Source organism: Macrobrachium nipponense, chromosome 1, assembly GCF_015104395.2.
Source record: "Macrobrachium nipponense isolate FS-2020 chromosome 1, ASM1510439v2, whole genome shotgun sequence".
Taxonomy (NCBI): domain Eukaryota; kingdom Metazoa; phylum Arthropoda; class Malacostraca; order Decapoda; family Palaemonidae; genus Macrobrachium; species Macrobrachium nipponense.
In genome coordinates this window covers 33,484,807-33,509,563 of record NC_087200.1, presented here as the reverse complement: position 1 = coordinate 33,509,563, position 24,757 = coordinate 33,484,807, and the positions used below count along the sequence as shown (strand labels likewise).

General features: G+C 46.8%; 1 protein-coding gene across 1 annotated transcript in view; it reads left to right on the top strand.

Moving 5' to 3' along the window:
• Window positions 1-24,757, top strand: part of LOC135219223 (fanconi-associated nuclease 1-like) — a 93,143-nt gene that overhangs the window by 33,949 nt on the left and 34,437 nt on the right. Inside the window, exon 2 of the mRNA XM_064255808.1 lies at window positions 566-4,062. Coding sequence (XP_064111878.1) covers window positions 601-4,062 — 3,462 coding nt within the window. The 5' untranslated portion in view covers window positions 566-600. The remainder of the gene's footprint in view (window positions 1-565; window positions 4,063-24,757) is intronic.

Below are 24,757 nucleotides of genomic sequence, written 5' to 3'. Positions count from 1 at the left end.
GATGGTGTGCAAAAATGTAAAAATAAAAATAAAAATTAACTTCAAATGTATTTAAACAAAGGATATACAGGCAGTCCCCATTATCAGCGGGGGTTCCATTTCCGGGGGTGAGCTGATAAGCGAAAACCGCCATTAACCGAAACTTGGCGATTTATGGTGCCATAATGGCACTTATGGCGCTAGACAAGCCCCATGCAACCTGATTGCTGATAACCAAGGACTGCCTGTAGTACTACATTTCGTATGGTACAAGAGTCTTAAAATGCTAGATAACATTGTTTCAACCCTTGAAAACTTGAGATAAGTTGAACCTTTATTACGTCATTCTTCCATATCTGTAATTTGATAATATATTGTATAGATAGGTATAAAAAAAAATGAGCTTGCTTGCGTAATTATATTTCATTGGTGCATGGTGTAAGTATAGGTATTACAATATCAGTTCTTGGAAATCTTTCATATGATGAATATATAAACCAACAATTTACTTCCATCTTTGCATTTTTCGTGTAAATACTGTCCTTATATTTTGTAAATCATTTAATTTTTCTCTTATTGTTTTCAGGTCAGGATAGAACTTAAGTATGGTGTGACAAAAAAATGAAGCGAGGAAAGAAAAATGACGTTCCACCTTCTAAACCTCAAAAAACTCTTTTTGACTTTTTCAAGTCACAGCCCAAAGAACCAGCACCTGCAGTCCTCAAAATTACCTGTCCTGGATGCCTTACAGAGGTACATGAGAGTAAAATCAATTGGCATTTAGATCAAGATTGCAAGAGCCGGGAAAGGCCTAAAAAGAAAAAAGATGGAAATTTGGCCAAGCGGAAGAAAATCCTAAAGTCTGTAAAAAGTGAAATTGCCACCAAAGAAAAACAAAGAATTATGTTATCTGATGATGAAGAAAATCATTTCTACATGTCAGAAGAATCAGATGATGTTAAAATAATTGAAAATGAAAATTTAACTGATGATGAAGAACCTTACATTACCCCATCTATGGTTGAAACACATATTTTTGAAATTGACGAACAGTATGACACAACTCCCACAAAGTCCCAAGGTTCTTTGTCCATCCATGGGGAACAAACTCTTTCTCCTTATTTTTCACAAAGTGGAAAAAACACAGTAGGTTCTCCTGCAGAGCATAAGGAAATAAAGCAGGAAGGTGAAGTCATTGGCTCCCCTCAACACCGCTTAGCTTCATTAAAGGCAGATTGGGAATCACCATATTTATCACCACCCAAATCATTATTGGGTACTGAATCATCAGCTAACAAGGAAAATACTACATCTAGTAATGTGGACATTCAAACTGTGAAAGGTATGCTTGAGAAAGAAAGCAGCAAATGTTCTTTCACTCCTTCTAAATTATCGTTGAATAAACAACGAACAGACTTTGAAGTAGATGCAGGTTTAAGTGGGGTGGGAGATTTCCCCCCAAGTTCTACTTACCATGCAACCCCACATAAACTTTTCAAGGACTCTTCAAAAACACCCAGTAAGCAGCCAAAAGCATCATTGGAAGCAAAATATAAGTGTGAAGTTGTTTGTAGTACTAAATTGTCAGGCTCTTGCATTAAAGGTAATGACAGATTTGATGAAGACAGTGATGATGATTTTGAAAAACCCATTCAATATCGAACTCCAGAGAAATTACCAAAAAAGAGACTAAAAAACCTAATAGGGTCTGGCAAGAAGAATAACACCAAAGATTCTGATTCTTCCAAGATTTCATTGTCTGCACTGTCAGATCATCCTGATGTTATTGAAGCATTTTTGTCACCTCTGATAGACCCGAGTCTTGTTTCCCCAGTGAGATCACCCAACCCATCTGGAAATAGTTTCAATGGCACTTTAGTTGATAGTGAAAATAAGGCAGAACATATCAGAAAACTTTTTCTTACATCTACTTCTGAAAGTAGTCAAGGTAGTATTAGTGAACCAGAAGCATCCAAATGTAAAGTTTTCTTATCTCAAGATATAAAGTCCAGTACTAACAGATTCACAAAGCTTGATAAGGAGAGCATTTTTGATGCCTTGTTGAATACAGCTTCACAAAGCCAGGAGGACAGTAATACCTCACAGAGTCAAGGTGCCTCTACCACTTCTTCCAAAAGTCAAGGTCAGTTGAGTCCAGTTGATGGGAATAAAAGGATTTGGGCTCGAACACCAAGAAAAATTAACCAAAGTATTAAGTCTACAGCTGTTTTACAGTCTTCACCCCATAATGTCTCCAAAAACTTTTTAGCAAGAAGGTCAGCTTCTTTATCACCACAAAAACACAGTAAATCACCAAATAAACAACTTGGAAGTTCTCAAGACTCACCAACAGTATCAGAAGTCTTTGCCAAAAATAATTATGACAAATCCATTTTTAGGGGTCATAAAGGGTATTACTTAGAAAACTTTTTGCTGATAATAACAACAGTGATGGCTGAGCCAGGTGATTTGCAACTGTTTAATGAAGAAGACCAGTCAATTGTAAAAAGCTTCTATAAATTAAGTTTACAAGGTCAAAAGCTGTATGTCCGGTTGTTTCAGAGGAAACTGAAGTGGAACAGATTATCCAAGCTTGATTATCGTGACATTTGTGATCAAGAAGACATGGAGTTGTATGTCCGAGAATTGTCTTATGCCAATTTTTTAAGACTGGAAGTTGAGTTATGTGATCCAGGTGAAGTTCTTCAATTGTTGTCAGCTGATGAACTGAAAAGTCTGTGTAAACAGATGAAAATTTCAGCCACAGGAAAGAAAGAAGACTTGGTAAAGTCTTTACTTAACTTCAATAAAAGTCAGCCATCAGTCCTGTCTGCTTTTTCAAAGAGCTCTTCTGAAAATTGTGTAATTTTAAAGCAGGCTAAAGAATTATTGGGACCATGTTGCCTTGTCAACAAAGATGTACATCGTGTATTTATGCGTATAATTATGCTGTATGGTTTGCCCAGGTATGATGATGAAGAAGACAAAGGAAATCATACCCAATTGACAACTTTGTTGATGGTGAACTTAGGTAAATTGAGTTTTCCAAAATATGAAGCAGTCAGGCAGCATTCTATATTCCAGTCACGAGATGAGCTCATAAGATTTGAAGGTTGCAGCCAGCTTCTAACAGATCTGCATGATTGTCTTGAAAGACAACAGTGGGATGAATCTCTTCAGTATTGTGATCTTGCAAAAGTAACTTATGAAGAGCTTATTAACAATAAACAACTAATGGAACATGATTTGTCGTTGCCAACATTCCTACGTTGCTATACTTCCATTTCTGTACTCGTTCATATCTTGAGTTGCTCTGTCGAGTGTTACCAAAGACTCAAGAAGTACAGGAAAGCTGTAGAACAACTGAGGTTTTTGCTGAATCAGACCTCACACTTACAAGACTATCGTGGAAGGTGGTATGATAGATTAGCTCTGAATCTGGAAGTGCATTTAAAGTTACCATCAGAAACTTTGGAAGTTATCAAAGAAGCTTTAAATGATCCTGAGGTTCGGGAAGGTCACCGCCTATCATTGAGCATAAGAGCAGAAAGGATGGCCAATTCTTCTCGTTACAAGTCTTACGCCCCGGAAATCCTTGAATTACCATTAATGAAACCAAAGGAGGCACCAAAAGTTATTATTGAAGGGAGATCGCTTCCTGGTGAAGCGGGCTACAAAAAAGTGTTTATTCGCCAAGATTCAGATAGACATGCTGGTGAAGGGGAAGTGACTGTATGTTCTGTTGAAGAATTAGTGCTAAATCATTATAAAGATCAAGGCTACATGGAGGGCCTGCATCGTGAAGGAACCACTATAAATTCGTTGTTTGGGTTATATTTTTGGGATATCCTGTATAGTACAGTGCCAGATGTCTTTCGGTCTCCACATCAGGCAGCTCCTTTGGATTTGAATGATCCACATTTTTATACTGCAAGAAAAGATATAATTGAAAAGAGATTATCTCAACTTGAGAATTATACAGAAGAGGAAGCTGGAAAGGAACTGGAAAGAGTATGGAATGAACACATAGGAAAAACTTCTATGGTTGCTTGGGATATATTCCGTAATCTAGATTATGTCAAGGTAAGTGACTTTCATTTATATGAAATTTATTGTGTATTACTTGGGATCTCACACAAATAAAAGCCCTAATATTGTTCTCTGTCTTCTTCCTCATTTTCTCACTAAGGATAGGCTAAAGGAAGTGATGAAAAAATAAAAAAGGAGGAAAAATAGATTGGCAATGGAGAAAAAGATTTTGGCACATGATGACCTAGTGGATGCTGTATGGATGCTTGAGACGGAAGGGATACTTCTTGAGTTATAAACTCTTTATGGAATTAGTACTTCATTTAGTGGTCACTGTGCATTGCTTCAGCATTTTACTCAATATCCATTCCCTTTGTTTCATATCAGAACAAGTCCTCTGGATTAGCCTGATGAGATTATTAAAATGTAATTTGTTCATGAAACTTACCTGTCAGATATATATATATATAGCTGTATTTTTCCGAATCGACAGGAATTTAAACACTTACGACACACGCAGTGGGAGTCAGGTGGTTAGTACCCATTCCCGCCACTGGGAGGCGGGTATCAGGAACCATTCCCATTTTCTATTCATAATTTGTTCCGACACGGCATACAAACCTTCGGTTCTTTTACAATAGGAAGGTACTAGCGGCAGCTGGATAGGTCGTAAGCTTTCGAACAAGGGGTTCGGTAGTTAACTGCTTGTCCGACAGGCGCGCGCGCGCGCGACTGGGAGGTAAACAAATCACTTTTGCTTTCGGCCTGCTGGCGTGTAGACGTGTATCATCGCTCTCTGCCCGCTTCATCGTCGTTGCTTTCGCATGGTTGTGTTTTTCTTTTTCTATTTATCTAGTGAAACTGAATTGTAAGTACAATCATTTCATCTTTATTTCCATTGAATTCAATTGTGAATTAAAGGATCTTGGTTTCTCCACGCCCTCCGATTACCCGAGTGCCGGGACTGAAGGGCGTAAGTGCGGGAATTCATTTTCCCCAGAAATGATCCTCGTATTGTGTATGCTCGGTGCCGAGGGCGGGAGAGCGCTCGCTCCGAGCTTATATTTTGGTTGAAAATGTGTAGATGAAAATCGTAAGTAAGTGCCCTTTTCATTTATATTTTTTTGACCTGTATGCTCGTTGCCGAGCGAATGCGCTCGGCACGAAAACTTATTCTGTATGGAAGTGGAATCGCAAGTACAGTATTCTTTTTCATTTTCATATATTTATTTTGATTGTAGCAATACTCATTTTGGATCAGTTTCCGCTCTTACCCGGAAATTGATCCTTTCCCCTTTTTATTTGAATGAAGTGAAATTGCAAGTGCAGTTCTTTTTCATTTTCATATTTTATTGAGATTGCATTATTTACTTGGATCAATGTTTCCGCTATTTCCCGGGAATTGATCCTTCCCCGTTTTTATTTTTGTATGAAGTGAAATCGCAAGCGCAGTATTCTTTTTCATTTCATATATATTTTGATTGCATCAATTCATTATGGATCAAGGTTTCCGTTCATAATCGGGAATGGATCCTTTTACCCTTGCGCTTGGTACCGAGGGCGCAAATGCGCTCGATCCGAGCCCTTATTCATTGTGAAGTGAATCGTAATGCAAGATTATTTTTCATTCTATTCCTTTTATTATTGATTGCATCAATATTTATTTGGTTCAAGTTCCGCTCAGTCAGGGAATTGATCCTTATGCCCTTGCATTCGGGCCGAGGGCACGATTGCTCTCGGGCTCATATTATTATTGTTGGGTACATGGGTGCTGTGCGGGGGTGGGGAACGAGAAAAAAACCCCCCCCCCCCCCCACTCAGCTCCACAGATGGCCCTTCCCCTTCGGGGGGGGGGAGGTTATCTGGGTTCTTCTCCTCGCCCAACCGTCGAGCGCGGGGGAGGGCGCTCGGTGCCCGATATACAATTGTATTCGGGGTCTTCCACTCGTTCGGTGTGGGGCTCACCCCCCCCGCGCGAGGGGACTTCCCCCCCACTAATCACTACTACTGTTATTTCCGCAGGCGCTACTGCCACGAGGGTGGACCTTGGTGAGGTATGGGGCGTCCTTTCCATTTTGCAGGGCGTGCTAGTGTCCAGGGGCTGGCTGCGGTTCTATGTCTGGGCCTACTGCGGTCACCCATGGAGTGGTGACCACGCTCCAGGTGACGACGTCCCTCCTCACCTGGTGTACTCGCCTCACGTGGTAACAGTCTTGCCTACAGCCGCTGTGAAGTGCCGTTCGCCGTACCGAGAGGGGGGCGTGCCGCCGCCGCTCGTGGTTGCCGCGCTGCCACGACCACACTTCCGCTTCCCTAGAGCTCGCCCCTGGACCTGCCGCCGGTACCAGGATGTTGCTGGCTGCTGCTCCACTTCCTGTGTTTCCGGTGCTGCCTGCCTGCCGTACCTGCCGATTCTGGGCTGACTGTCCATGCAGTTGCTGCGCTGGCTGTCCCTGCCGTTGCTGCGCTGCTGTCCCTGCCGGTTGCTGCATGGCTGGTCCCTGCCGTTCGCGCTGGCTGTCCCTCCGTTGCTGCGCGGCTGTCCCTTTGCCGTGTGCTGCGCTGGCTTTGTCCCTGGCCGTTGCCTTGCGGCTGGCTGTCCCTACCGATGCTGTGCTGCTGCTGCTGTCCTGAGATGCCCATACCTGCTGACGTCGTCCCTGTTCGTGGTGGTACTACCCCAGACTTTGGTCTGTCTGTACAGGTGCGTCCGGGCCCTGTGGCTTCGGCTACAGCAGCCCCGGCTCCGCCCTGGATAGCAGATCTTACGTCTGTCCTGAGGAAGCTGACGAAGAAGAGGAGGAAGGTGTCGTCGTCGTCGTCTTCATCGTCGTCGGCTGCCGCCTCTTCCCCTTCGACTTCTAAGGCTTCACAGCCGAGGAAGAAGAAGGTTGCCTCCTCCCTCCTAAGAAGTCTCCCTCGGGAGCTTCTCGGGACCTGTCTCACCTCGGTGGGTGGGACGGGAAGGGTTCCTTCCGCTGGTCCTCCTGCTCCCTTCGGGAGCGGGGCCCGTCTCTTCTTCCGCAAGGAAGAAGACTACGGGGACCAGAGGGGTACCGGCTAACACCGGTACTTCCTCGCCTGGTGTCAGTGGTTCTGCCACTGCATCAGGGTCCGTCTCGGCCTCTCGTTCGCGGGAGGTACCGAGTGTACGGTCGCCTACCAGCGACCGTGCAGCCAGGAACTGGACCTCTGAGCCCGCTCAGCGTCAGGTTCACGGCACGGGGCGGAAGACTGGTGACAGCCGCTCACGCGACTCTCACCAGACCAGCTCTCGCTCTCGCGGCGACCAGCTGGCTACCCGGGACGTGACGGTCCACGACCGGCCACGGGCTGAGGCTGGGAAGAGGTCCTCCCGTTCGCCGGTGCCAGCCACGGCTGGAACCAGCGACGTGACGTGCCGTGAGGACAAGCACCGGTCTCACTGTGACAGTGGAGCCTGCAGGTCGCCTGACCGTCGCTCTCACAGAGAGCAATCGGGTACGGCAACCAGCACCAGCTCTTCTGACACTCGAGATCGGGGCCGCTGTGCTCAGTCCAGCCGTTCTCCACAGCGAGACGGTTCGACCAGGCCTGCAGCTCGATCGCCACCGCGGGTTGACGATCGCCTGCAGCCCTCCAAGCCTGCTGGTTCTGCCAGCGAGCGAGGAGGGAGCGTCAGGTCTGCCTCTCCCGTACCTTCAACCTCCTCAGGTTACACCGGGAGGAGCGAGGTATTGAGGAGTGATCGTGAGGGGTGCGCCCCTCATGATCCCACCACGACGCCCTACGTGCCAGGCACGGTTCTTGGACCGGCCAGGACGTATGCGCAAGTGGCTGGAGAAGACCGAGAGGGCTGTCGCTGTTTCCCCTTCTTAGGAGGAAGGTTCTCGGAATATGCTCTTGTTCGAAGGGCTTAACGGTCCTACTCTGCAAGATGCTGTGACTTCCGAGATCCAGAGGAACTTTGCCGAGGTTATGGCGCTGATTCGTCAGCACAACGACCTCGGGGAAGGATCGCCGCTCCCACCAGCAGAGCCACGTCTCGGCTCGAGTCGTTTTGGGGCCCGAGAGGGAACCCAAATCGACGGTGGGTCTGCCGCGATCGGAGCTTGCCGACTGTGTTGAACCAGGTAGTCTCTCGTCTCCGGACAAGAAGGCTCTCTCAGTTCTGGCCGGTCGAACAAGCTACTTCCACCTCCTCTACTGCGACAGAGGCGTTTCTACGTGTCTTCGGACACCGTATTTGAATACCTCTTCGGTCCTCCTGAGAGGTTTCGACCTCGACGAGGACTGGAATGAGTCGGAGGACGGTATCGGCTCTCTCCTGTCAGGTGTCGATCAGCCCCACCCAGACGACGTTCACAGTGGCGGCAGACCCTTACCTACAGTATGAGTTCGTAACCCTCCTCGGGAAAACTTTTTCTCCTGACGATACGTTTTCCCAGGCTCTGAGAGGCCATCGCCGTAAGGCGATGGCTGCTCCTTTTCTTCTCCAACTGCTAGTTCCGCTGGGAAGGCGAGCCAGTATCCATTCCTCCCCCATTCCCTCTCTCCTTACGGCTACGAGGGAAAGGGGAGGGATCCTACAGAGATTTCTCTGTAAGATCCCACGTTAGGGGCTGCACTACCGGGGGGACCTTCGGGTCCTACCTGACGTAAGCCCCGGTCGTTGAGGAGGGATCCTGCCCCTTTCTCGATTCCTACGGGAATCGAGAGGACCACCAGCCGATATCGTTTGACGAATTCGGTGGGGGGTTTCGCAGAGTGCTTAGAATTCTACGGAATTTCTAGCGCACTCAGAGTGTTCGAGTTTTACGATTCCAAACACTTAGGCGAGACCACGGTCCAAAGTGAGCGAGAATCCCCGATAATTGTTACACGATAATCGGGAACCTCGCTTATGCTCGAATTCCTGTAATTTCTAGCATTTGGAAGAAGACTGCTGCTGAAAGAAGAGTATCTCACAGTAGGCGATTAACCTGGAATAGAGAAGAACGGACGGGAACTTCCAGTTTGGCTTGAACTATCGTCTTCGGTATTCTGTTCAGCATTGAAGCTTTCCTTTTGGAAAGACTTCTCCTTCACTCTCTTGACTAGAGAACGAAGGCGGTTGATCTCCAATCCTTATTCTCATTCCTCGAGAGGAAAAGAATTTAGGATGGAGGTCGTGGTACAGAACCTACAAATATACTACGTATATTACCCTTGCGACATGATTCTTTTAACAGTTGAATTGTCCGGGGGGTAGGCGCATACCGTAGTTAACTCTTACGGTTTGTGACCGAGACGAATTGTATCTTAATTGAACTGCAACTCGGGGTTGCCTGCAACCTCCCAGCAGTTATCAGTTTCGATTTTAGATACTTGGTATTGTCATGACAACACCAAATCAGCTTTTGTATTTACCGAAATCCGTTTCGTTTAAATATAATTGCTCGAGCGTATTCTTTATGCTCGATGGTTCTAGCCGAACGCATTCCTTCGTGGAATAATGGATTACCTGGCAACTCAGGGTGACGAGTCACCGAGAGCTGCTGCATATTGAACTGCCTGATAGCAGCTCAGTATCTCTGCCCAACAATCATGGACTTAGGTCTCTGATTAACGGGGATTCTCGCAATAATGAAGGACCATCTACTACTGTGACGCTCGATTTCATCGCCTTCGACATTGCGAGAATTTTCAACAGAGATATCTCTTGGACTCTTTCATCTTTCTGTTTACCGCACGGTAACAGAAGTCTGTACTAGTCTCCCGCTGCATCGCACCGCGATAATGCGAATGATTTTTCCAGACATCTGAGTTTGTCTTCAAAATATCTCGTATTCGTAGGTGTGCAATTATTCATTGCTCGCCCCGAATTAACAGATGTGTCAGAAGACATCGCCTACTCTCCGACCTGACAGCTCTACTTCCAAATGTTCAGCCCATGAAAAGCAGTTCTTCAGGCAGTATTTCCCTGTCTCTTCATTACTGAAAAGCGCTCCGCTTTTATTGCAACTATGATCCTCACCGGACAGCAATGAATAGCGGTTAGCGTTCTCAGTCTTTGTAGCACAGGTTCAGAATCTTGAGAATCCTTCTCTCGGTTCAGCTGTGAAGACGTAGGTTGCTTTTTCTGTACACCTTCTCTTCAACGACACATAGTGTTGTTTCTCCTTAGCTGAGAATCAACTATACTATGAGATATCTTGCCATCAGGGACCTCGGTCTCTAGAAGGCAATTGACTTTCGCCTGTTGGGCACATGCCTTAAGAGAATCATCACCTCGCCTTCTGGCATCGGTGACGAACAAATTATTTGTTTAGTCTCTTGGCATGACCCTTTTAAGGCGAAGGTCACGTGACTTGCTCGGGCGCTTGGACAACTTGCCTCCTACCGAACGCAGTCAGTCGGCAGCTGTCAGAGCGCCCAAGTCAGTTACGAACTTCGCTGTGGACTTAGTTCGGTTGTTCCATAACAGTCTTTTCTTCGTCCTAACGGCTTGTCACAGTACCCATACCATCGACACCCACCATTGAGTGTCGGTGTCCTATCCACTACCGAGAAGAACTTCACTGCATGGGGATAGGAGAATGTGAGACACTTCGCTGCAGACGGATAGACCAGTATGGGTACAGGACATCACCGAAGTCGAGAAGAGGGATAGGTCATACGACCATTCCCTTCTTTTCCTCTGAGGTAATTGCATGACTTTTCCTGCGAAGTCAAGCATCCAGGGGATGGGGATTCGTGACGCTCGATTTCGTACCGACTTCGTAGCGAAGACTCAGAACCCTTCGGTTCCTGACGATCGGTTAGAGTCCTTCACAATCCCCTCCCTAATGGACTTCACCGCCTTCGATGCGAAGGAGATGCTGTTTTGTCCTGTGAAAGCGCGACCGCGCTTTCTGAAGAAACTCGACATCCCAGGCTGAGTGTTGAAGACTCTTCGTCAGCACCAAGATGACCTAGAAGTACACTCCCTCGAGTTACACAAGAACTTCTCCGTGGCGCAGGTACTGAAGGCAGGGGTCTGGTACAACCAGACCACTGGCACCTCCTTCTACCTTTTGGATATTGCCCACAGGTCCTTGGATCGTTTTCCTTGGGACCTGTGGTGGCTGCTCAACACGTTGTGTAGCTAACCCAGACCCTAGCAGGCTGAACAGCATCGAGTCCTGGTGTGACTGTAAGAATAGATAAGTGAATGAGAGAGTGACTGGCTTCTCTTCCTATCTTTTTCTCCCCCTCTACCTGTGGGTAGAGGGATACGGTCATCACCTTGCTGGATAAGGACGAGATGCCGGTGAGCTACTCGACAGAGCCCCATCCTATCTCTTTCACTAGGGATGGGAGCGAATATCCACCACTTCCTCCACACAAGGGGGGAAGTGGATGCCAACAAGAGACAAACCATAACTTTATGTTGCCTCTTGCAAATAGGAACTTGTTCTTGTTTGCTGGTACGAAGAGATACGCTTGCCTCTCTCTTAGTACAGAGGCTTGGATCCCTCCCTCGCTCTTACGACCAGGGAGGCATTCCAAGGTTGGGCGAACACCAGTCTGTTCACAAAAGACTCAGATTCCTCCCACCAAGAAGTGAGTCTTCCTATTGTAAAAGGACCGAAGGTTTGTATGCCGTGTCGGAACAAATGAAAATTTGTCCAAAATTGCATTTTTCCTAACTATACAAACCTGAAGTCCTTTTACACATAGTCCCACCTCATGCCACCCCTCACTCTGCAGTTTTTGCTTGGGCCAAAAGCAAAAGTGATTTGTTTACCTCCCAGTCGCGCGCGCGCGCCTGTCGGACAAGCAGTTAACTACCGAACCCCTTGTTCGAAAGCTTACGACCTATCCAGCTGCCGCTAGTACCTTCCTATTGTAAAAGGACCTCAGGTTTGTATAGTTAGGAAAAATGCAATTTTGGACAAATTGTCATTTTTCTGTCGCCGGTGCTGTAAACAACGTTTGCAGCACCTCCGTCCAGATTTTGGAAACTTACTGGCTTCTTGAGTATCCCTTTTGGTTTTTTTTGGTATCTGAATTGGATCAGTGGCTTGGCACACGTTGGCTTTGGATTGATTTGATTTTGGTATTGATTTTTCTTTGATCAAGATGTCAGGGTCTAGTTCAGCTAGCGCTAGATTTTGTTCTATGTCTGAATGTAGAGGTAGGCTACTGAAAGCTTCAGTAGACCCACATACTGTTTGTAAGGTTTGCAGGGGGAATGAATGTACGTTTGAAAGTCGTTGTAAGGAGTGTGAAAGATTAACAGATTCTGAGTGGAAGGCGTATGAAACCTATCTTAAGAAACTTGAGCGATATAGGTTAAGGAGGTCTTCCTCCAGGAGTGTTTCGGGTAGGCAAGATTTTAATGATTCTCCTGCTAACCCTCCTTCTGTAGTTTATGCTCCTACCCCTGTAGTGTTGCCTCCGGGCCCTGAAGCAGTGTCTGTAGAAGGTAATACTTTATCTTTAATTCTTGAATCGATTCGTAACTTAGAATCAAAAGTGTTAGCTCTGGAGAGCAAAAGTGAAGAAAAGTGCAGTGAAAGTGCCCCTTGTGTAGTGGAGGGTGCGTCAGATCGGCCTCATTCCGCCTCTAGACCTAGACCTCTGCTTGACTCCCAGGTTACGGGGAGAGAGTATGTCCAAAGTCGAAGGAGGGTTACGAGGAACCCCCACCGATCTGACGTGCCTTCGGCAGCTTCTGACGAACCTACCCAGACTGCCAAGGAGCGTGTGCGTGCACGTCTTCTCAAGGAGTGCTTTTCCTCTTCGGAAGCTTCCTCCCCGCGCAAGGGGTGGAGCTCTCATGCCGCATCACGTCCGCTGAAAAGGACGGCTCGGGTTCGGGACGCTTCACGTCCAAGTTGTTCTCCGGAACTTTGCTCTTCGCCTGATAGTGCGTTTGCTGCTTTTCCTCCGCAGAAGAAGCGTAAGGATTCTTCGGAGGCGGAGTCTTTCCTAGATGATTTTTTCGAGCGCCGCAGTCGCTCTAAGGTGCGTGAAGTGGCGGTTCCTGGGAGTAGGAAGAAGGCGTCCCCTCACCACTCTCCTGCTCACAGAATCAGCCCCTCCCCAGAAAAGGAGGCTTCACCTACAAGCAAGATTCTCCAGTCGCTGCAGCAGCAACTTCAAGAGGTAATTTCTTCTAGAGAGACTTTCCCACGTCGCCGTAGGAAGGACGACAATCTTCCTGTGAAGAGGTCGAGGCGTTCTCCCTCTCCCTCTCCTCGCTCATCTCTCTCTCCGTTTGACTCTCCCTCTAGAGTTCGTTCTGCTCCCCAGCGGCTCTCTAGAGGAGGTGAGAAATTCATTTCTCGCTCTCGAGAAGCGGTTGTATCCGCTACTACGAAACCTGTAGATAGGAAGCGCGTTTCTTTAGACGCCGAGCGCGCTTCTGTGAAAGTCAAGTGCGCTTCAGTGGACGCCGAGCATGCTTCGGTGCAAGTTAAGCGCGCGCCAGTGGACGCCAGGTGTGCACTTGTAGCTGTCGAGCGCACTTCAGTCGGCGCCAGAAGATTGGCATCGGACGCCAAGCGCGCGCCTACGGACGTCAGTTTTCCACCACCGCAAGCGCAAGTGGAAGCGGGAACTCTTCCTGTTCGCCGCTCTTTCTCTTTTGAGAAAGCTCGTGACTCTTCCTTACTTCCTCCAACTTCTCCAGTGTCTGAAGAGGAAAAATTAGTGACGCTTTCGTCGAAGTGGACGAAGAACAGCAGTTGGCTCCAGTCTTGACGGACTACAAGGTCTTAACTCGTCTTCTGCAATCAGTCTTTGCAGACACTTTTCAGCCTGAAGCTCCGCGTACTCCTCCCTCTCAGTTTTCGTCATCCAAAGCTGCTAAGATCTCGGGCTTTGTGAAAATGAAGAAGTCGCTTTCTACGAAGCAAGCTTTTCGCAAGGTCCACGATTGGATGGAAAAGAGGAAAGCTTCAGGCAAGACTTCTTTCGCTTTACCGCCTTCAAGACTTTGTGGCAAAGCTGGTATGTGGTACGAGACGGGAGAAAACGTCGGAGTTAAGCTTCCAGCCTCGGCTCAAGGAGACTTTGGAAGTATTGTGGATGCCGCCAGAAGATCTTTTCTGTCTTCTTCGAAAGTCTCTTGGACGCATAGTGAGCTAGATTTTCACCTTAAAGGCCTATTCAGGACACTAGAGGTCTTTAATTTTCTTGACTGGTGCCTAGGAGTTTTGGATGCCAGGTCCAGGAGTTCTGATTCCATCAGTCTGGGGGAGCTGTCCAGTGTATTGTCTTGCATGGACAAGGCCGTCAGGGATGGTTCTGAGGAGTTGGCTGCTCATTTCAGCACGGGACTGCTTAAGAAGAGAGCACTCTTTTGCAATTTTACCGCTAAATCGGTCTCGCCAGCGCAAAAAGCGGATCTACTTTTCGCTCCTTTCTCAGACCATCTCTTCCCCCAGTCTATGGTAAAGGACATAGCCGCCAGTCTCCAGGAGAAAGCAACCCAAGACCTTCTGGCGCAGTCTTCAAGGAAACCTACAGCTACTTCGTCTTCTGGGTCCTCTGCTGTGAAGAAATCGAAGCCCTTTCGATCTGCTTCTTCCTCGAAGCCAGCCCCTCGAGGAAGAGGCTCTTTCTAAGAACAAGAAGTGAGAGGGAAGTCCTTCAGCCACCGGTAGGAGCCAGACTTCTACATTTCGCGAAAGCCTGGGAAGAGAGAGGTGCCGACGCTTGGTCTCTGGACATCGTCAAAAAGGGGTACAGAATTCCTTTCCTGAAGTTACCCCCGCTGTCTTCGACACCAAAGAGTTTGTCTCCTTCGTATCAGGGAAAAGAAGAAACGGAAAGTGCTTCAGCGATCTACTAGATCAAATGATCGAGAAGCAAGCGGTGGAGCAGGTCTTCGACCTGAGTTCTCCAGGTTTTTACAACCGTCTGTTCCTAGTGCCGAAGCAGTCAGGGGGGTGGCGCCCCGTTCTGGATGTCAGCAGCCTAAACCGCTTCGTTACCAAGCAGAAGTTCAAGATGGAGACACCTCAATCTGTGCTAGCAGCCTTAAGACCGGGGGATTGGATGGTCTCATTAGACCTTCAGGACTCATACTTTCACGTCCCCATCCATCCCCGATCAAGGAAATACCTGCGGTTTGTCCTGAAAGGGAAAGTATTCCAGTTCAGGGCACTCTGCTTCGGTCTCAGCACGGCGCTGATGGTGTTCACTGTTCTTATGAAAAACGTTGCGAGGTGGCTCCATCTTGCGAAGATAAGGATCTCTCTCTACCTAGACGACTGGCTTATTCGAGCCTCATCGCAAGACCGGTGTCTGGAGGACCTTCACACGACTTTGTCGTTAGCGAGGTCCCTGGGACTTCTGGTGAACCTCGAAAAGTCGCATCTGACTACTTCTCAATCCTTAGTCTATCTGGGGATTCAGATGGACTCAGTGGCTTTTCGGGCTTTTCCGTCCCAGGGGCGACAACTTCAATGCCTGGACAAAGTGTCAGCCTTTCTAGGGAAAGAAACATGCTCGGTGAGGGAATAGATGAGTCTGCTGGGGACCATTTCCTCTCTGGAGAAGTTTGTTTCTCTGGGAAGGTTGCACCTTCGACCACTTCAGTTCTTCCTCTCCAGCAATTGGACGCGCAAACAAGATCTAGAAGAGGTCTTGTTATTGACGGAAGAAGTGAAAGAGCACCTAAAATGGTGGTCGGATCCAAAGAAGCTTGCGGAAGGACTTTCGCTCAAGCTTCGGAACCCCGACCTAGTGTTGTTCTCCGACACGTCTTCCACGGGTTGGGGAGCAACACTGGGAGGGAGAGAAGTGTCAGGCACCTGGAGAGGGGAACAGGTGTCCTGGCACATAAATCTCAAAGAACTTTCAGCGATTTACCTTGCACTAAGGTTCTTTCAAGAGGAAGTCTCCAACAAAGTGGTTCAGATAAACTCAGACAACACCACAGGAAACAGGGGGGAACTCACTCTCCTTCTCTGTTCGCCATCGCGAAGGATGTCCTGATATGGGGGAAGTCGCAAGACGTCACGATCCTGACAAGATTCGTGTCAGGTGTAGAGAACGTGCGAGTGGACCTTCTCAGTCGGCAAGGACAGCTTCTACCGACGGAATGGACCCTTCATCAGGAGGTATGCCAGTCGTTATGGAAGCTGTGGGGATGTCCTCATGTGGACGTTTTTGTAACTTCCCGAACGAAGAGACTTCCGCTTTATTGCTCCCCAGTTCTGGACCCGGGAGCAGTGGTAGTCGACGCCCTACTGTGGAATTGGTCGGGACTAGACATATACGCATTTCCCCCATTCAAGATCCTCGGGGAAATAATGAGGAAGTTCGCGGCATCAGAGGGAGCGAGGATGACCCTCATCGCCCCCTTCTGGCCAGTGGCCGACTGGTTCACGGAGGTGATGTCCTTCCTGGTAGACTTTCCAAGGACTCTGCCCCTAAGGAAAGATCTACTCAGACAGCCCCACTTCGAGAGGTACCACAAAAACCTCCCTGCTCTGAGTCTGACTGCGTTCAGACTATCAAGAAGTTGGCCAGAGCGAGGGGTTTTTCAAGACCTGTGGCTACGGCGATTGCCACCGCAAGGAGGCCCTCCTCAATCGCAGTATACCAATCGAAGTGGTCTGTCTTTAGAAGTTGGTGCAGAAAGAAGGGCATTTCCTCCACCTCAACATCTGTGAGCCAGATAGCAGATTTCCTTCTTCACCTCAGGAAAGAAGTGAAACTAGCTGTTCCTACGATTAAAGGCTACAGAAGCGTGCTTTCTTCAGGCATAGAGGACTCGACTTAGCGAATGACAGAGACATTCATGATCTCATTTGATCCTTTGAGACTGCGAAAGTTCTCCAACCGAAAGTACCATTGTGGAATTTAGACGTTGTACTTAAGTTCCTCATGACGAGTCAATTTGAACCGCTCCATTCAGCTTCGCTAAGGAATCTGACAAAGAAGACCATTTTCCTAACCGCTCTGGCGACGGCAAAGAGGGTTAGCGAAATCCAGGTCATAAGCAAGCATATTGGGTTCAAAGATCACAGTGCGGTTTGTTCCCTAAGTCCTACGTTCTTAGCAAAGAACGAGAACCCTTCCAACCCTTGGCCGAGGACGTTTGAGATCAAAGGGTTGTCGGAGTTAGTGGGACCTGAACCTGAGAGAGTCCTGCGTCCTGTCAGGGCTCTCAGATTATATTTGCAGAGAACCAGAGCATGCAGAGGCTCTTCTGAGAACTTGTGGTGCTCGGTGAAGAAACCAGATCTTCCAATGTCGAAGAACGCACTGGCGTTCTTCTTAAGAAGTACGGTTAAGGAAGCTCATGAAAAGTGTAGTGAAAGTGATATGAAGCTTCTAAAAGTGAAAGCCCACGAGCTGAGGGCTATTGCTACTTCGGTGGCTTTTCACAAGAATATGGCAATCAAAGACATTTTGGGCGCCACTTATTGGCGAAGCAATTCGGTGTTTGCTTCACACTACCTGCGGGAGGTGAAAGCAACATACGAAAATTGCTATTCGCTCGGACCATACATCGCTGCAGACACTGTTTTGGGGGCAGGAGGTAGTACTCATCCTATCCTTTAATGGTTGGGGGAGTTTTTAACTTGTGTTATGGTTGTGGGGTTGACCGCCTGCGGCGGATCTCCCTTCCATTAGCTTAGTCTAAGTGGGATACCTTTGGTAGGCTACGCCAGGTGGTTTTGTTTTCTTTGTTGCCCTCATTGTATGGTCAATGGTCTAGTCACGTCGTGGTCTCGCCCCTGTTGACAGATCATCTGGTGTGCACCAGCTTTATAGGTCTCTACCTCGCTGGCAACTCTAGTAGCACAAGCAGACTTACGCGGCAGTAACCACGAAGTCAGCTATGCTAACAGGTAAGGAACCAAGATATCAATTATCTGCATATATATGTTTCCTAAAATCTTCTATTCTGTCTACTCCCACCACCAAAGGTGGGATTCAGCTATATATATATCTGACAGATAAGTTTCATGAACAAAATGATATTGTAATGATACAATTAAGTTTGTTCATACTTACCTGGCAGATATTATAATAATCAAGTACCCACCCACCTCCCCTCAGGAGACAGTGGAATTAAAATTATGAATAGAAAATGGGAATGGTTCCTGATACCCGCCTCCCAGCGGCGGGAATGGGTACTAACCACCTGACTCCTACTGCGTGTGTCGTAAGTGTTTAAATTTCTGTCGATTCGGAAAAATACAGCTATAGTATATATATCTGCCAGGTAAGTATGAACAAACTTAATTGTATCATTACAATATCATTTTTATATATGTATATGTAGCTTACCAAGTAATTACATTGCTTAGAGTTACATTCACTTCCAACTTAAAATTTGACAGTTGTGGGAGTGCTGGTTATGTCGTCAGCATAGGTATCTCCCCGAAGAACACCTTCAGGAAGTCGTCAATTGTTTCCTGCCGGCTCTCGACTACAGACCTAGTTGAGAGTGCTCTACCTGGAAATGATTTTCATTATATGTATTTTGCCATCGGATGTTTGGTGAAATAGTGGTAGCCATAAGCTTTTATGTTTGTTCCGACGCCATATACTTACCCTGAACTACTATCGTAGGAGAATCCCTGGATGTCAATCTGGTACCAACCAAAAAATCTGGTTATTCCTTCCCCTACCCCTAGCCAGGTATGTGCCCTAGGGGTCAAAGATCCTGACCCATGACCAAGTCTATAGTCTTTCCTGGTCACTGTAGCGTTCACACGCTTCAGCTTGTTGTCCGTTACCAGCCTGTTTCCTTGTGTGTGTGTTGGTTTTGGTTTAAGAAGGAGGCTACTTCTCAATGGCGTTGCCCTGATCCTGAGGGCAGGGCTTATGGAGCTTTTCTCTCTCCAGTGAAAATAGACCCCCCCCCACTTTGTTTAACAAGTGTCGGGGATGTCCTTGTTTGCACAAGGCCATGTGTGGTGAGTGCGCCACTTGGACAGATCATTATTGGGATCTAGCCACGACAAAGAGGAAGAAAAAGCCTCAATCCCCTTCCAATAAGGCTTCCTCGGATATTCCGAGGAGTAGAAGTACGAGCCGGGGGCCTGGAGGCCCTTCACTGTCTCCAGTTCCACTTCAGGATTCTTCCCCCGTCCCCTCCCAGAAAGGGGACCTAGGTGAGTGCTGGTGGGGCCTGAGGAGTCCGTTTCATTGCCCCCACAGAATGTGCCATTGGATGGTACCGCCTTTCTTCAGGAGTGTTGGACGTGTGGTGGTCTGCGGGGTGCCCCGTCTATGGACGCTCTGGTAGCGGTGCTGCTCGCCGCCAAGAACCTGCCACCTGCTGCGGAGTGTCCCGCTCCTTAGCGGAGCGCTCCGCTCGCTCCACCCGGTGTTCCCGTGGGTCTGTCCTCGTCCTCCTCCGTTATCCCAGCCACCTCTCCGGAGGTGGGGATCTCCCAGGCGGTAAAAGCCCTCAGGAATGCTCCGATGTCAGGTAAGTCCCTGTTACCTGTCTGCCTGGTGGAGGAGGCCCTAGAATGTTGGAGGAAGGCTAGCCAGGAATCCATTGTTTATAGGGCTCCTTCTTCCTTCAGACAACCTGCTATCCGTTGCAGCCAAGAACCTCAGAAACCAAGACAGGCATAAAGGCTCGGGGCGCCCCCCCCCCCCCCTCAAGTATGCCTTAGGTGGGGGTTTGCCTCTCGAAACATTGGCGGGACTGGGAGGATCTTGAGGCCGATCCTTGGACTATCCAAGTCCTCATGGATGGCTACCGGATCCCCTTCCCAGACTAGACTCCTCCCCTGACGCGGGAGCCCGACAGTGGGGCATTCTGCCCCCAGATCCCTAGTCACGGGGAGGCACTTCAGCTAGAGATCCTGTCTTTGTTAGAGAAGGGAGCCCTTCAGCGAGTTGCAGATCACTCCCCGGGGTTCTTCAGCCGCCTCTTTCTGGTGGCGAAGGCTTCAGAAGGGTGGAGACCAGTCATCAACCTGTCCATCCTGAACACCTATGTCTTCATGACGGACTTCAAAATGGAGACCCCACGCTCTGTACTGGCGGTCTTGAGGTAAGGGGACTACATGCTCTCCCTTGATCTCAAGGACGTTTACTTTCAGATTCCAGTCCACCCCTCCAGCAGGAAATACCTCCACATAAGGTGGGAGGGAGTATCGTACCAGTTCAGGACTCTCTGCTTCGGCCTGTCCACGGCACTGCAGTTCTTATGAGGGTTTCTCCCTTGTGTCTTCCTGGGCCCACAAGAAGGGCATGCGCCTTCTGTGGTATCTGGATGATTGGGTATTCCTTTCCTCCTCAAGGGAACTCTTGAAGGAGCAGAGGGACGAGCTCCTGGACCTATGCAGTCGGTTAGGCATCATCCTGGCCTTGTCTTCATGGGTAGCCGAGGTCAGCCATTTTGTATTGCTCCGCCAGTGACAATTGCCGCTTCTTCAAGTCAGAGGAAAGCCATGGTGTCAGCCCCGCTAGTGATGTCACGGGGTCAGTCATTTTGTATCCCTCCACTAGTGGCGTATGCTTCTCGTTCTTGATGTCACTTCCATCGATGACGTCACTCCCAGTCATCTCCACTGCGCTGTCTCGCTCGTCATCATTTGCTGCCGTGACATCATCTCTGCCATCCAGTTCGCTGCATCTCCTTTCCATGTTGTCGGACCCTTCTCTTGCTGATCCGTCTGAGGCTTTATGCCAGGTGGTTCTCAGTTGGCTGTCATGTCGGCTGGGAGGACTGGAAGGAAGTGTGTTGCCTCACCCTCGCCTCCTGCGAAGAGATTGTGTAAGGAGCCAGTGCTGCCTTCCTCTCCCTCTCCCCCATCTCTGCTGCATCGGCATATCAAGCATTGGAAGGCTAAGGACTTTGCCCTTTCTTCGTCTGCGAGTGAGGAGCAACACGCCTGTGGTCCTGAGAGTTGGTGTTGCGGAGAGTGTTAGTGTATCTTCCCCTGTGCGATCTGCAGTGGCTGCTTCATCCTCTGCATTGAGTTGTGAGCACGTTGCAACTTCCCTCGTTCGTGCAATGTTGCAGGTGCTCCCAATTATCTCCAGGGCCTATTCATTGCCGTAAGGATCACAAGGCGCCTGTCAAGAGGTCGAAGGTTGTGAGAGCAGAGTTGGTGCAGCAGGAGTGTTTGCCTGCCCCTCTCCGTGGTACTTCCAGGACTTCGACTCCGAGGGATTCTCATTCTATCTCAAGTGTACAGGATTCCTCACTGGCAAATGTTCGTATGTCTGCCATGCCTGTGCCTGTTCGCGGCCACGTTAGAGAGTCATCTGTTGGGATAGTGCATAGTAATGTACCTAGTGTTGTGAATGGTTCGTCGTGGGAGTTGGCGCTTGGATCCAGCCCAGACAGGTTAGTTGGTGTTTTGGGCTGTTTGGCTGCTGGTTATTCCATTCATTTAAATAAGGAAAGCGCTTTGGATAAGCCTACACACCCCTCTCGTCATCGGCCTCCGTTACCAGAGCAGGAGGAGGGAGACACAAGAGTTTTTGTCTTCCTGTACAGAAGTTGTTGACCTAATTCGTGGATTCAACAATTTGGAGAGTAGAACTCAGGCTCGGTCTTCTTACACTCCTTCCTGCTTGGAAACCTTGCTGGGAGCTATGCAGGATCCCAAGTCATTGTTTCAACTGCCCTTGTCGGGGCACATCCAGTCGGTCTTGCATAAGGTTAACGTCTGTTTCAGATTGGGATGGTTCGCTTCGCTGTAGGGGCTCTGCCAAGCTGCTACTCCGGCCTCTCTCGAGGCATAGGAAATACTATGCTATGAACTCTGCTTTTTTGATGTCGTGTCATCTTAACCCGGACGTTATTCGTCTGAAGCCAAGACTGACTTTGGAGCAGGTGGGGTCAGTGGTTCCATCCTTGTCTCCACAGGATGCTTCAGCGTTGGAGTCTACGGCAGCCTCCATGTTGCAGACCGCTTCTTGGCTGGATTTCTGGTTTACAGTTATTGCCAAGAAAGCTTTTGACAGGTCCCCAGAGGGGTTGGTGAGTGCTTCCTCTCTTGCCAGTTTGTTGCAGTCTGGAGGCAAGGCATTTTCATATAAGGCTCACATCAGTGTTAATTTATGGGCTAACCTCATTAGAAGTGACACGGCTTTATCCAAAATGGAAAGATCGGTTGACCCTGAGTCCTTGCTGGCATTGAGGAATGGAGATCTGTTGGACTCTCAATTTCTGTTTCCTCAGACTGAGCTGGAGGATGCGATAGACAGGTGCCAGGCTGACACAAAGGACAAATTAGTGCACCAGGCTGTGTCTAAGTTGGAGTCTCGTCCTCGGTGACGTCCAGCAAACTATCATAGTGATGAATGCACAGGGTTTAAATTACGAGTAACTCAAAAAGGAAAATAGAGTACTTAGAAGAACTAACCCAAATTGAAAAGAAAATAGATTTATATAATGAATATATGTGAAACCTGGTATTCCCAAGAGACTGGGAATTATGATCAAATAAAAGGGTTCCAAACTTATAGATCAGATAGAAAAAATAGGAATCAAGGGGGAACTGCAATATAAGGGAAAGACAAAAAACAAGGAAAAATATATGAGAAATATAGTAACTCAGAATGTGAACTAATAGCGGTAGAATTTGAATCTGAAAAATTAATGAACATAGTAATATATAGACCCCCTAATACTAAAGAGTTTGGCACAATAATAGAAAAATTGGATGATATATGTAGAAATCACAAGGACTGGACTATATTCTCCTATCCGGAGACTTTAACTTTCCTTTCGTAGATTGGAAAGAACGAATAGGAGTTTGTGGTTGTATTTATACATATAAAAAAGAGAGTAATAGTAGTGCAGAAGATAAGATAGAGTACTTAGAAGAACTAACCCAAATAGAAAAGAAAATAGATATACTAATGAATATATGTGAAACCTGACATTCCCAAGAGACTGGGAATTACGATCACATAAAAGGGTTCCAAACTTATAGATCAGATAGAAAAAATAGGAATCAAGGGGGAACCACGATATATGGGAAAGACAAAAAACAAGGAAAAATATATGAGAAATATAGTAAATCAGAATGTGAACTAATAGAGATAGAATTTGAATCTGAAAAATTAATGAACAGTAATATATAGACCCCTAATACTAAAGAGTTTGACACAATAATAGAAAAATTGGATGATATATGTAGAAATCACAAGGACTGGATTATTCTCCTATCTGGAGACTTTAACTTTCCTTTCGTAGATTGGAAAGAACGATTAGGAGATTGTGGTTGTATTTATACATATAAAAAAAGAGAGTAATAGTAGTGCAGAAGATAAGAGGCAATTCAAAAAGCTATAGGTGAATTATGTTGACCCTCTTACGCCGACTGGACGTATTTTACGTCGACATTTTTTGTCTCCTGTGTGCCGACTGGACGTATTTTACGTCGACTTACAAAAGTTTTTTTTTAAATTTGCGGAAAAATACTTTTAGGCCTACCAGCCTAAAACTTTTGAATCACGCGCCTTGGGGGATGCTGGGAGTTCACGGATCAAGGTGTTGTTTTGTTTACAATCGTTACGCAGGCGCGCAAGCGCGAATTTCTTTCTTGCCGCACTAAAAAGTATCTGTGACACATCTCGGAAATTATTTCGTCACTTTTTGTACCATTGTAAATTAGCCGTTACATGAAGTATTATATATGAAAATGTGCGCATTTTTATGTAGAATACAACAATAAAATACTCATGATTGTAGCTTTTATCAGTTTTGAGATATTTTCATATAAATAACGATAATTGCCAAAATTTCAACCTTCGGTCAACTTTGACTCTACCGAAATGGTCGAAAAACGCAATTGTAAGCTAAAACTATATATTCAATTATTTACCTTAATTTTGCAACTAATTGGAAGTCTCTAGCACAATATTTCGATTTATGGTGAATTTATGAAAAAACTTTTTCCTTACATCCGCGCGGTAACTCTTCCAAAAAAAATCATACATGCGATTGTGGTAATGTTTGCACCATTTTAAAATTAGCCGTTATATAAAGTTTTATATATGGAAATATGCGCAATTTCATGCACAATACAACTAAAAACAACCGATGGTTGTAGCTTTTATCAGTTTTGAGATATTTTCATATAAATAATGATAATTGCCAAAATTTCAACCTTCGGTCAACTTTGACACTACCGAAATGGTCGAAAAACGCAATTGTAAGCTAAAACGCTTATATTCTAGTATTATTCAAGCATTTACCTTCATTTTGCAACAAATTGGAAGTCTCTAGCACAATATTTCGATTTATGGTGAATTTATGAAAAAAATAACATTTTCTTTACGTCCGCGCGGTAACTCTTCCGAAAAAATCATACCTGCGATTGTGGTAATGTTTGCAAAATTTTAAATTAGCCGTTACATAAAGTTTTATATATGAAATGTGTGCAATTTCATGTAGAATACAACAAAAAATAATTGAAGGTTGTAGCTTTTCTCATTTTGAAATATTTGCATATAAATCACGATAAATAGAAAAAAAAACCACGTTCGGTTAAATTTGACTCTACCGAAATGGTCGAAAAACGCAATTGTAAGCTAAAACTCTTACAGTCTAGTAATATTCAGTCATTTATCTTCATCTTGAAACAAATTCGAAGTCTCTAGCAAAATATTTAGTTGTTCCGACACGGCATACAAACCTTCGGTCCTTTTACAATAGGAAGGTACTAGCGGCAGCTGGATAGGTCGTAAGCTTTCGAACAAGGGGTTCGGTAGTTAACTGCTTGTCCGACAGGCGCGCGCGCGCGACTGGGAGGTAAACAAACCACTTTTGCTTTCGGCCTCACAGCGAGTGGACGTG